General features: G+C 39.0%; 1 protein-coding gene across 1 annotated transcript in view; it reads left to right on the top strand.

The window, feature by feature from the left end:
- PIEZO2 (piezo type mechanosensitive ion channel component 2) overlaps positions 1–14,054 on the top strand; it is a 287,945-nt gene that overhangs the window by 154,482 nt on the left and 119,409 nt on the right. Inside the window, exon 5 of the mRNA XM_088061177.1 lies at positions 2,244–2,406. Coding sequence (XP_087917303.1) covers positions 2,244–2,406 — 163 coding nt within the window. The remainder of the gene's footprint in view (positions 1–2,243; positions 2,407–14,054) is intronic.

Genomic DNA, 14,054 nt, shown 5'->3' with positions numbered 1-14,054 from the left:
TTAGTTTGGAGAGTGGGATATGCAGAGGAAGACACAGCGTGGCTCCATGGGAGTACAATGTGCGGAAGGAGAATCTGGTGTGGCTAAGAAGCACTGGTGCTTGAAGGCTGCCACTTTTTAATTTGTACACATGTGAGTAGTTGAATCTGACGGACTTCAGAAGTGATGCAAAATTAATTTTCGATTTTCAGTTAATTAAGACTCCCGATATGTGTAAAGAAAAAAAATCACCTACGGAAGTGTTACGTGGAAGTTATCTGACCCAATTCTCAATGTGAGCCTAGCAAATTTCTGTTGTTCTTATAATAATTAATTCTGGATTGAGGGTGTGTTTCAATTGTTTCGAAAAAATACTCAAGTGAAACTTTCAGAATCAAGAATTCAGATTTTTTTTTTTGCCAGATATTTAGTAAAACCAGTTTAACAGGCCTGTTTCAGCATAGTGATCAGGATTACTGAAAAAAATTCATTAACATTATTATGAAACCCATGTGCTCTGTTGTTGGGAAAAAGATTCATTAAACATGTACTTTTTACCTCTTCCTCCTGAAGTGCAGCCTGGGCTAATCTTCAGTGACAGTAAGAGCCACTGTACTGCAAAATGAATGCGGGGCTCACGTCAAGCCTGGATTTTCTGTAATGAGAGGACATGCTCTCATAGGCCAGTTGTGTCTGCATCATGCTGTGCTGGTCCCAGTGGCACAAGAAACAAGCAAGCAGTCCAGCAAGGACTTTGCCATTTAACTCTTTTGTAAGCCTTTCAATTACTTAATTCTTTTTCTCTGTTTCAGGACAACTGAAAGCTGTTAGCAAAATATTTTCAAGCTATTTAGCTGCCATACAGTGCATGACGATTCAAGGTTAAGCTGTTGAAACAAACATTAAAGCTAGCTTTATGATCACTTACCTTATTCCCACTTCAAGCATATGTTATTTTGCAAGATACACATCAGTGGAAAAGCTGGGTCAGCAGCAGTGATGGAAATGTTGGATTTGATCGTGGGTGTATGAGCAGACCCACACAGTTCTCGACAGTGGTTGTATTGTAATCACATTAGAGACTTTTTTGATACTCCAGGCCTGCATTTAATCACAGCAGTTGCAGGTAACTGCTTCACAAACAGTTTCTTTTAGGCTTCAAAGCTGCCATGAGGAAAGGCCAGAGGTGGCCTCTTTCTTTGTAAAGACAAAACTGTGAAACAACCTACTAGGTTTTCTACCAGTTCAGGCTGTGAACTGCTCTTGCTCTCATCTGTGCCTAAGGAACTATACAGATGCCTCACCTGTCCTCAGAACTGATTACAGACATAAAGCCCTACAAAAAAATAAAATTGGAGCTGCACATTTAAAAAGCCTTAACTTCATACTTGCAAATAATTACAATTATATCCTCTCATTAATAGCTGAGAGTTTAATATGTGCATTCGGCAGCTTAATAAACTGTTGTGTGCCACTAAACCTAAATCCAGGCTCTCTTTTTTAACAGTGAACTAAATTCAGACACCACATCCAAATCCAGAAAGTTGTTTCCTAGCATAAGCAATTAAATCTGCACAAAGATACAGTGCAATTTTTTTCCTACATAAAAATCATCATGCCTTACAGATCTTTCAGAGGAGAAGAAAGTCTTCCTTGGCAGGAATTGAACACATTAATTAGCATTTAAATATTTGTACTTAAATACCCAAAAAGGTATTAAGGTAGTCTGTTGAATAAAATGTATTAACAGTTAACATAATAAAGCATGATAAAATGTTAAAGGCTTTCTGGTTATTCCTCTGTGTGCCAGGAGGAAGGATTAGGGCATAATTAAGGGTGGACACCTTCATCTTTGGTGGACCTGGATGCTGTTGTCTTTGCAAGGAATAAAAGGATTGTGCTTCATATAGATGGATTTCCTAGGTACTCAGCTGAATCCTTTCTTGTTTAATTCGGAGGATATTCCTGTATTGTTCTCAAAAAAATTGATTCATAATTGGGTTAATCAAAATACTAAATATCACTAAAATATGAGTGTGGAAGCTCCCAACAAATAATCACTTATTCTGTACTTCTGGAGAGCAAAAGTATCTGTCTGTCTAGAGTTCCTTGATCATCTTCATATTTCCCATATTGCAAAGATTTATTACTGGGGGTTTGGGGATTTTTCTTTGCCTTGAGCTTACTTTCTGTTCCAGTTGAAAATGTCATTACAAGTAACAAATGTTTCTTTGTTTTTTTGTTGTTTTTTTCATCCCATACAGTGTGAAAGGAGCAGATGCTGGGAACGTGATCAGACTATTTGTACCAGATATTGGGATGTTCATTGCTAGTCTGACAATATGGCTCATCTGCCGCAACATGTTTCAGAAGCCAGTAACGGAGGATGCAGCACAGTGGAACATGCAGTTTGAAAATGAGGAGATGGTATCAAATACACATTTCTATCTGTATGGCTTTTAGTGAGCTTTGACATTCCTGTGTTCTGAAATGGTTTCATGAGGGCTGGCTATGTTAAGAAGTAAACTTTCTTTCAGGAAATGAAATGATTGGTTTTAAATTGGAAAAATCTAAAGTTATTATGTTGAGAACATAAAACAGAATATGAAAAGTGGTAGATATGCTACAGGATTTTTCAAATAATTTTGAGTCAAGAAACAATCACGAGAGTCCAGCACAAGTTTTTCTTCATCAGAGCTCTTGGTTAAATCTGACAAGGTTATTCTGCTACCTACTGTTCTCAGTTTCTTAGATAGCATTCCTATTTCCAAATTCGTTATCCAAGTATAACAGAAGCATCTGAGTGATTATCAGAAATTACTCTTAAAGAATGGAAGAGAGAATGTGTACTAAATTCATGGAAGGGGTTACCTAAAACTTTGGTCATACTGAGCCAGATTGAGGATGATTTGGGGGAATGACTTAGCTGGAAGTGTTGATGTGTTTGCTGTGCCTTTTACTAGTGGGGAGAAGAGTAGCAGAGATATCAAATGCAGAAAAATCCACAGAAAGAGGAAAACAATTTTATAATGTAAAAAGCCACAGTGGGAATTCAGGCCAGGGTGCAGAGAAATTCCTACTACTAATCTTAACATGTTTTTTATCAGACTGTCTAGCATGGCTTGGGGCTCATTTTCTGTCTTCTTTTACATAGTGGGGGGGGAATGTTTTTTCTTTACTCTCAAAACACCACTTTTAGGGGAGACAATTTCAATTTGCTCATTTCAAATAGAAATTGAACTTTGAAGTGGGTGAAATACTTAGGGGGATCAGTTGCCCATTTTGGTGCCACAATATAGAGTAAAAAGAGGCCTCTCTTCATGTTGCCTGGTTGTCTGGATTGTGGCAGTGCCAGAAGCTGGTCAAGTTTCTAGCACATGAGAGATCAATATCATGACTGTGCTTTATACTCAGTTGCAGTTGGAATTCTTATGGGCTCTCCTGGCAGCTGAGGATTGCCTGAAGGTTGCAGTGTTTTAACTGCACATTGGAGGATATGTAGGGTTTGATGTGCGTATGCAAAGCTTTGTGTCTCCTGGAACTCGGTTTTATCAGCTTTAAATCTGCTTTATCGTTGAAACTGTGCAAAATGGATTTTGCAGCAGGCTAGAACCGTGGACTATACCCAGAAAAGGAAGAATTGTGGCTTACTAGCATGGTTTGTGTTCAGCTCTTGTCTTAAACGAATTTTATTTTACCAAAGTAAGTTCCAACAAACTTCTTTGGTGCTCTTGATCTTCTGAAAAGAAGGTATTCATAAGCACAAAACAGGAATAATCTGATGGCAGCAACTCAGAAGAAAGATGGGCATAGTTTTCTTCCTCTGAAACCAGATGATGCTGTTTAGTTATTCACTTTTTCTTTGGTTCAGAGGTGAGCCTGAGGCTGGAGTCTGGGTCAAAGGGAGCTCAGTGTCTTGGAGATGATGGGTGCTGGCTCCCAGGCAGGGTTCAGTAGTTCCAGTGCAAGGAAAAAACGGAGCTAACAAGCACTAATTGCATGGCAGAGTGCAGCTTTTCATTGGGCTGGTCCTGGACTGGCTACCTCAATGCCAAGGAAAGGGTATTCCACAAGGGAGGAAGAAGGGAGAGAAGAAAACTCTGACTGCAGAGAAATATGAATGCTGGGCAAATAGAAATATGTGTAAATATGTTATTCTTCACATCAAAACCCAGTGAATATTATTTGTGTTCTGTAAACTGCATGCATTGCAGAATATTTAGTGAACATAGCTACTGTGTTTGGATCTAGTGACACCCAAAGTTCTATCAGAGACATTTTTTTAAAAAAGGGATAGTATTTTCTGTTATGTGAGGGCATCCCAAATACTTTAAGGAATTCTGCCCTTCACAGCCAGGTTGATGAACCTGCAACACAGTAATCTGCTGGCTTTTTAAAGATTGAATGAACTGGAGAGTGGAAAATCAAATACCAATTAAACATATTTTTCCACACCTCAGTTTTCTCTTTCAGCTGTCTGCACATAACTGCTAGTAGGAGGAGGAAGCAGAAGCAGGTGAATCTGCTAGGAATAAGTATTTGTCAGGGCTGACTGTAAGGAACTTAATGCATATGCAGATGAGGCCACTGAATGTCTGAATTTGGGGGAATGTTGGCACGGTCTAAAATGAATCCAAACTATGTAGGTTTCATGTAATTTTCAATTCTTTCTTGGTAGAGTACACTGGAAAAAGGAAGACTTAGTAAGTGACCAGTTCTTTGAATTCTTCAGGAGCTGACTGATGCCTGTGGTTCTATGTTGGTGCAGCTCATTACTGATGCTGTAATTCCATTGGATTAGAAAACACAAACTGACTTGCAGCAACAGCTGTCCTACAAAAAGACACTTTAGGAAAAATGCTGAGGTTGGTACTGTACCTCCAAGGGAAATAGTCCTGGGTTTGTTTGACCAGTCCTGTAGCCAATTCTGAAGTTGAAGAGCTCCTGCTGAGAGTTCCTGCCACTAGTCCTCAGAAATTTGTGGTAGAAGATTTCGTTAAGAATGCATCAGTTGATTTAAACAGCCTTAGTAGAGCCTTTAGAGAGGTAATTTTCAGTTGATAGATGCCTAGCCATGGATGGTTCTATAAATCAAGAAATCAGCACTTCCAAGTCAAAGCAGTGTCTTGAAGCTTTACCTTCTTGCATTAAATTATTTACATTGAATGATTCCCACATCTCTGCTTTGCAGGAGAGTGAAATACTATCAAAACAGGCTTAATTAAAAAATAAAGGTTAATCTATTTTCTCTTTCTAATATTTTTGTATAGGAAAACCTGTTAATAATTGGTTTAATACTGCTAAAATTGACTTTTTCAAAGGTCTGTGTGAGCCCATCACATTTCAGTTGATACATGGGCATGCTGTAAAAATGCTTCCAGTTGAGCAGTAGTTTGTGTGCTGTATTTTGGCATGGCAGTAGCCTCCAGAAACCAGCCATGATGGATCATATTGCTTGTGGATTGATAGGCAATTCAAACCAAGAAAACGTATCAGAATCCAAATTAAGAACAACAAGGATTCATTGAAAAATTTATGTCTTTCTCCATTACGCTGCATCCAACTTTAAGGGAAACAGATCTCCATCAGAAAAGTTTATTCTACAGAACAGAACTGGGGGAGGAGGCTCTAAGGCAGTGAGACTCTCAATTATTTGTAAGTAACGCTATCCCAGGAATAAGCAAAGAGTGTGGTTTTAATTAACAGTGAGTCATGGACTAGGAAGGTCTGCCAGATACCAGGCTGCAGTCCAACTCATTACCACCCCTAAATGGTTGCACACTTGGAGCAAACGTGTCTGCAGGCCCTTTTTATTAGGGCTCAGAAAATTTAAAGCAGGTGAATACAGCTGGAGACAGGCCTGGGTTGCAAATGCCGAAAAGCATAATGCCAGTCACAAGGTGTGAAAGGTGGAAGAAAATAAGAAACAACAGTTAACTCCCAGCTGCAGCTGAAAGTACGACATTTTTGATTTGGAGCAGATGGGAGTTTATGTGCCAAAATGCAGATACAGTATATACAGTCTGATAGGTATTAGAAAGGAAGTAGCCTTTTCTTGAGACTGTGGATGAATTGCTTGATGTTTTAAGTGACAGTGGCAGGAAGGAAAATCCTTCTGCAATTGCACAAGTTAAACTTTAGAAGAGGTGTTGATCTTAACTGAAAAAAAACCTGTTGTAGTCATCAATGCAACTTCCTCCCAAGGCATTCACTGCCTTGCCCATTGAAGCTTGTTTCTCATGCACAATGTCCTAGAAAGCAAGTAGGGCCATTAGGTTCTTGCTTTGTCTCATAATCTGAGGCAAGCTTGGTCCCAAAGCTTCTGCCCATCTTCTTTTCTGCAGAAGTCAGAGATTTGTTTGGGATCTCAAAAATTGAAAAGAAAAAGGAAATAGAGGATTTTTTTTTTTTTTTAAATAAACTAAAGTTTGAGAAGAATGTGAGGAGAGCTTGGCCTGGATCAAGATACTGGGCTGGAATCAGGAGGACCAGCATAGTTCTCACTTTGGCCATGAACTTGGTTTGTGTCCTCAAGTCTATTACTTCATCTGTGTCTTGGCTCCTGTGTCCTTTGGCATGCAGAAGCAGTAAAATGCTTGGTTCCCTAGCTTTGTCCTTCTGGACAGTGGCAGGCTGTTTGCCTTCCTCCTACCTTGAGCACGTAGGGCATTGAGAGCTCTCACTTGGTCCAGGTCCCCAAGTGTAACTGCAGTACATTCCATACAGGACAGAACAGACAGGCTCTGAGAACTGTTCCCATGTTCCATGCCTTATCCAAGGACTTTCTAGCGCAGGAATGACACATTTAGACCCATGTATACTTACCCTGAAAGTAGCTGGTATCTGCTGGGCAAGAACAACAGTGAGTAAGAGAATACCCCTTTGCAATGTTACAGTTTATCCTGATCTCTCCTAGTGTGAGAATGACTTTAATCCTAAACCATGTGGTTTCAAATCCCTTCCAAAAACAAGTTATTTATAATTATAGCTGCTCTGAATAATCTTGTTAAACATATAATTATCCAGACTCTTTTAAAACCTCATTAATTTCTTGGCTTCAGTGGTGTCATGAAGCAAGGACTTACACAATTTAATAAGTGTATTTTGATTTTATTTTGAATTTAACACTCTTTAATTTTATGGAAGGTCCTTGTATTACATGTTATAAATTAGAGTGAGATGATATAAGGGAAGTCAAATGTATTTATTATCTTCTATATTTGACCTTTTAAAGCTAAGCAATCTCTGGGGGTTTTTCTTAATTTCTTTTGTCATTTTAAATACCTCTTTTTCTGAAAAATCTATAGCTCTGCAATATTCTTTTGAGCTACAGAGATTTTCAGTTCCACAGCATTTCAGGTAAGGTGTTAGTGTTGGTTTAAATGATAATATTATGACATTGATTATTAGGTTCAGAGATTTTGGGACTGAGTAATTATACCAGCATATCACCTATTGCATGTCCTGCGTAAGAGAAGATAACAGCTCTGAGAAAGGTCTGATGTCCCAGTCTTTGCAGTTTCATTCTTCTTGCCTTCAGATGTAACCTGCCTTAAGCAGTTTGCAGTGATGCCCATGACCCTGTCCACAGGACCATCCCATTTTTCTTGAAACCTTTGATGGGTATATTTCTTCTTAGGTGATTTATTACTTTGTGTTTGTGTCTTAATATAATTCGATTTTACCAGTATCAAACATTCCCCTGACTTGATTAGCTGTAATTAACATGGGATGCTTTGGCCCTGATTTCTCTAAACATCTTCTTCCCATATGCAACTCCTCTTTCAATATTTGCTTCTCTTCTGAGATAGAAAATTATTGCTACTGTGGGAAATATTGTGGAAAAAGAACTTCTTAGCGAGGGTTAGAATGTTTTGGTTTCTTTGACCTTCCTGATGATGCCTCTATTATTCCTCATCTTTTTTCTTCTTGTCCATATTAAGCACAGCACAAGCTCACTTTTTCTAATTGTTTATTAATGTTTCTCTGGTTCTGACCTCTGGAGAACTGGTCAGACCCACTTGGTCTTTGTGTGCTTTGAACATGGTATAAACAGGATTTAATTTTTTTTTTTTCCTGTGGTTTAAAAAAGAGTAGATGAGTCTCCCTTATCTCTTTACTTGTGATGTTTGTAGTGGTGAAGTTTGCCAGACCTTACGCAGCTGCCTCCCTCAGTAACAATTCTAATGCATCTCATCTTAACAAGGGTCAAAAGTTTACAAGTTACATTAGCTCCTTGGTTTGATGCACATGTCTTTGGATAAGTCTTAACACAAATACGTAATTACACTAGAGCAGGCTGCAGCTACATGATGTTACATAGTGCAGTGCCTTGTGTGTTACCAAAGGCTGTCAGCCTGCTGGGCAGGAAACTTCAGTGCACCTGTCCTGTTCCGGGGAGAAACATGACAGGATGCAATTCTTCTCGTGGCAGCTCTTCACTGGGGTTACTAACAGTTCTTCCTTCCAAACTTTGAGACACAGAGTTATTAACCAGCAGATTAAAATCCTGGAATGCTACTGCCTTTGGACAGCCTAAGTGATGAATAACACAGCAGGAAAAATCTCTTGGCTTGCGGAATTCAGTCTGCTGTTACTGCAGGCAGCTGTATCACACAATTCCCTCTGAAGGTAGGAAGCACCATCTCAAAAATAGGGCAATTTTCCTTCATCCCATTGTTTCAGAAATTACCCTGTTCTGTAATTTTGCTCTCCTGGTGGTTAGAAAACATCTGATTTATACTGCATATATTCATAGCTGCATTATAAAGTTTTTAGTTCTTTTTCTTTTAGTTCTTCTGCTCTTTTTGCTTCAATGTTTCCTTCTCTTGAATTAATTTCTCTGATAGTTTGGGATAAAAACCCCACATCTTTCTTTAAAGGTTGTTCTGCAAGACAGAAGACAAGTGACTTTGGATCCTCTTGTAGATTAGACGTCCCATTCTCCAATTCATCCCAGCAGTCAGAGGGTCTTCAGGGTGGTACTGGAGAAGTACCCAAATCACTTTGGTTTGCAAATAACCACAGCACCATGGTTGGGCTATTTATTCTCCTTCTTAGCAAGAAGCATACTGGTACAGCATGCATATTTCTTGGGCCAGGAATTACTCCATATGGGTGCTGTGCATACCTGCTCTAGATCAGTTAACTGCATTGTGCCTTGTAGTCACAGCCCAACCCTTCCTTCACTTCCATTTTCACTAAAAAATAAGTGTTTGTCTCAGGCCAAACCACTGAACTCAGCCTGTGAGTTCCCCTCTCTCTTGCATTTGGCTTCTGTGCCTGACAACCTTCTGAAGTCAAGATGTGAAACTGTATTTCAATATTGGCCCAGTGAGCCGTGTGCTGAAATCACTCAGTGTTTGCTCAGGTGTGATGGGTACTTTGGGAAGTGAAATAATCTCTGGTTCTCTCAGTACAATATCTATTGTATACAGGATTGAATGGGCTGCCTTCCTGTTATCCTGATTCAGAACTGGGCTTGTCTTTATTAATTTATTTTTCATTTCCTTTGACTCGTTAAATGCTTCTGTCCCTATGTGCTTCCAGTAAATAACTGATCCTTTTTTTTATAATGCGCTACTCTTTCCCACAGGAGATTTTGCTGTGGGGGTGTGTGTATGGCATTTATTACTATAAAACACTGCAAACACACTGAACATTACTTCTGATCTACATCTACATTCTGTGTAGGTCTTTAATCCAAGCTTTAGCACACTTAAGATGTACCAGTGATAAAATTTTTCAGTAAGATCTATATGACTTAATTTAGGATTTTCTTTTCAGTGATTCAGATGAGTAATATAAATTATGAAAATAAACTGCTTAAATTCCAAGATGCACCTGTCTCATTAATGTCACACATTCCAAAATGTTCACTGCAGTCCCACACTTGATTAATTCAGCTCATTTCGCAGGGTCCTCTCCTGAAGTCAAACAGTTTCTTTCTTCTCTTCCAGCCTGCAGCTACCTCTCCATGCCCACCCCATGTGTGGGCAGCCTGATGTTCCCCTCTGGCTCTCTGTAGACCCTATGTACCTCACACAAGATGACCTTAAAGAAGGCTCTTGCTGAGCAGCCCCATTTCTGTAGGAATCAAGTTCAATGACATGTGGGAGTTGTTTATGTGGAAATGCTTGAGTCTATTCCATGGCAGGAAAAGCAAGGACATCAGCTTCTCACATGCTGATGCTTTCAGAACAGCAGTGGAGTCTATGCTTTCTTGCAAAATTGGAAATTCAATAAATGATTGTGTTAACATGGTTTAGTATTGACCGCAGGTTAAAACTACAGTCACTTATATCACATTAAGGGCTTGCAGTTCCTTTGATGGTAAAAGAAGTAGCAGCTCAATTTCTTTTCCAGCTTTTGTGCTCACAGCTGTGTCTGTCTAAGTAATATTGTGTTATTTTGATTATTTTTTCTATATGCACTTATGTATGTGCTGCTTCTAAAAGCAGGTAAGTAATTAATTCTTCCTACTGCTGCAACTATATTATATTTAAAGGCTGAAGATCTTTTTTTAAGGGGGGGAAGAGGGTTCTTAGAGCAAAATTAGTGGGGAACTCAGTCATGTTATGATAGGTTGAATGGAGTAGCTAAGTGACTATGGAGGCAATTGAACTAAGTGTGAGAGGAGAGAGAGAGGGAGTCTATTTCTGTTGTTCTGCTGGCATAATTGAATCACGTAGCTTTTCTCAGATCATTCCCAAACCAAGCTGCTCATTACAGGGGTTTTTTGAAATGAGAAGTCCAGAAACTTGGGCCTAATGCCTTTAACAGACTTAATGTCTAATAAATTCTATCTGTGTTACTCTATTACAGGTATGGAATAAAAATCTCTGATTAGAGGTAAAGAAGTAGTTCTGGCTGGTGATATCTTGAGAAAATCACAATTTTACAGAGGCAGTGTCAGCAGGATGGTGTGACTGTGAGTCCCAGGGCACACAAACTATGGGGCAGCATGTAGACAGTCCAGCCCACTTGAGAGAATGTGGTGTGGCTATCAGCAGCAGGGGTTAGAAGTCTGTGCTGAGGTCTGGAATGCTGCAACTAGAAAAGTGTAGCATTCCCATTCTTCTCTGCTTGTTTCCTGATACTGGCTGGGAGGAAATGTCAAAATACTGAAAAGAGGCTATTTTTACAATATTTATGAGCCAGGTGTAAGGAAGAAGCATCTGAATCCCCATAGGAACTTGTCTTATGAGCTTAGCAGTGCATGCCTGAGGGGTCCCAATAATTACTGCAAAGTATTCATAGGGGTGGGAGTTATGAGGCTTGCATCCCCTTAGTTGCAATAATTCTGGCCAGTTAAATTTTGTTGCTGTCAGTATTTGAATTTTTGAATGGTTTAATTTGTGTCCCCTCTAGAATCGAAAAGTCAGTAAATGAGAAAAATTTGTGTTTACAGGCACCATACTATTAAAAGTAGGTGCAAAGCAAGGGTTGCTCTGAAGCAAAAATGAAGTTTAGGTTAGAGTTAAGGCTTCCTGTTAGTAAATACAACTCTGGGACTAGAGGATATCTCTGTGCAGTAGTGTTTATACTGTACCAGATGAAACATTTAAAAGTTGGATGTTGAAAAAGCAGCCCCCAAAGTAGCTAATGGACATTCTGGCCCTGGCCACAATAGTAGCTGCCATAGCTGCCACAGGAGCTGCACTGTTTCCTTGCCTGTTCTCTATCTCAATTTGGCAGTTTAGAAAAGTGTTGTACAATAAATACTCCAGGGACTTCCACATGATTGCTAAAAAACCTAAACTGCATTTAGTTTGTTTATAAAAAGTCCTGGGGCCCTGCTCTGCGGAGCAAGGGTCATGGAAACACATGTTTATGGCTTCACAAATGCTCTATACTCCTTGAATGGAGAAGTTTATTTGATTTAATCAGCATCCACAGGGATCCTGTAATTGCATAATAGGTAATTTATTATGGAAGTAAAAGTATTTTTCTAACTGTAGCCTATGTAGCACGGGTTTGTAGCTTTAGACTAATCCACATAGTAAAAAAGAGCTTTGCAAAGCAGTCTGACTGGAGTAATGGCGTTCTGTGATGAGTGCATACTTGTATAGCTTTTTAATCATCAGAAAGTGTTAAAACAACAAGCACATTATCACCATGTTGAATGTGAAAACTGTTCAATGTTTGCCTGCCTTCTGCAATTTGAAGTGCTCAATGTGAGAAAATGGAAAGCCAGCCCAGATGATCCAGTTAGAGGGAAGTGAATATGAGAGTAGGGAATCCAAAGTTTGTCTTTTTGACATGCACTGGAACATGGCCTTTCATCTACTTCTGCAAAGGAAAATGGCCTTTCATCCTGGATAATGAGTTAAAAACAGATAATTTGTTTTTTTAAAAAAGGAAGTAAAATCAAACCTAGAGCTGTTTAGCTGTCATAGTCTTTGCTGACATAATCATCAACTGTGTCAACAAAACCAGGCAATTCTTGCACAGCCATATAATTTATAATTCTGGCTGTCCTGAAAAGCTGCAAGCCAACATGCATCTGTCCTGAAAAAGCTTCTGGGACTCCATATTATGGTTGTTGTTGATAATCCAATTTGCCAGCTTGTCTTAAACTGAGGAGAGCGGTTGAAGAACTCCAACTCCCAACAGACTTTTGCAGTTTTAGAGGGAAAACTTGGGAAATCAGTTTGGTATTTCCTGAGGTTCAGAGAGCTGAAGTTTTCTTTCCAACATCCAATGACTTCAGTAACACCAGAAGTAGGTTGTTCTGCATTTCCTGTGAATGTTTGTGACGTCTTAATTTTCTTGCTGAACTTGGAATTCATATTTTCATATCTAAATAAAAGCTAAAAACCGAGAAACGTTAACTTCTTTGGTAACTCGTTGACTTTGAAGCTTTTAGCTATACTTAAAGTTTGTAAGCCTCAGTCCATGGAAACTTTGGACCATCACCTCCTTCTCAGCTTCATTTATATCCTGGTCCATAGAAATATCCTCTTCCCTGGTGCTTCTCCATGGGTGTGCTATGTCATACATGTCAGGACTAGATTATTAATGCTTAACTCTCAAGGCAAAATATAGCCTAAATGTTCTTTAGATCAATGAAGTAAGATTAAATAGCCTAGTATAGTTAAAAAAATATGGTCCTAGTAATGACAGAACATCCAGAGATCCATTTTGAGGAGATAGCAGTATGAATTTGGGCATTTTACACCTGAGGGTAGGAAGGAAGGTAGGAATGAGAGACAGAAAAGGGTATTAAGTCCCACCTTTCACTGCAATGTTTTTGTGTGTTTTTTTTTACCTCTGTGTCCTCCTTTTTATTTTATTGTCTGAAGATATTGTGTGTTTTCCTCCAATTTATACTTAAAAATATTTTGATTATTTTCATTTTCCCCACAAGAACATTTTCTGCTTGTTTGGAGAATATTTTTTTATTTTCTTCTGTGATTCTTCAGACTTTTATTTCCTGTTCCTGTTCTATGTATAATTCATGTATAATTTTAAGCTGTAATAAATATATGAATCCTCTCTTCATGTTTAACATAGTATTCAAAGAGAGATGAATCCTGATGGCCTTCCATGAAGTAATTTATTTATTTTTAAGTGATTCCTATACACTTTTTAAGTGAGTCGATGTTTTAATGCATACTGTCCTCAGCAACCTGAAGGCACAAGCTGAAGAAACAGGGTCTCCTTCACACAGATCCATGTTTAGTAAGTGTGCCATTTCATACCCTTTAAATGCCCATCAGTCCCACTCATTCTCTTTCTTTGGCGTATGGACGCTATTGGAGGTTCCACTGTTCACTGGTTGTGTTAAGCTCAAGGCACAGAGCACCAGAACCAGTCCAGGAGGAGCAGGATTGCACCCTAAAGGACTAGGTGAAGAACATGTTAATCTAGCATTTGTGACACAAGCAAAAAGGATTGTAACTTTCGCCCTTGTTTAATTTTCTCACTGAAACAGCAAAAGTTAGGACAGAAAGTATCACTGTGCCTACTGTCAGAGTTGTTTCTGAATATTTAATGTTTCCTATCCTTGGGATAGGAGCTCAGATATGAGCAGCAGCGATGAACAGACAGAATGCCTTTGTGCTGAATGGCCT

Source organism: Pseudopodoces humilis, chromosome 1, assembly GCF_049639895.1.
Source record: "Pseudopodoces humilis isolate 2021_Gansu_Grassland_sample_001 chromosome 1, ASM4963989v1, whole genome shotgun sequence".
NCBI classification, from domain to species: Eukaryota; Metazoa; Chordata; class Aves; order Passeriformes; family Paridae; genus Pseudopodoces; species Pseudopodoces humilis.
This window is presented reverse-complemented; position numbering and strand designations above follow the sequence as displayed.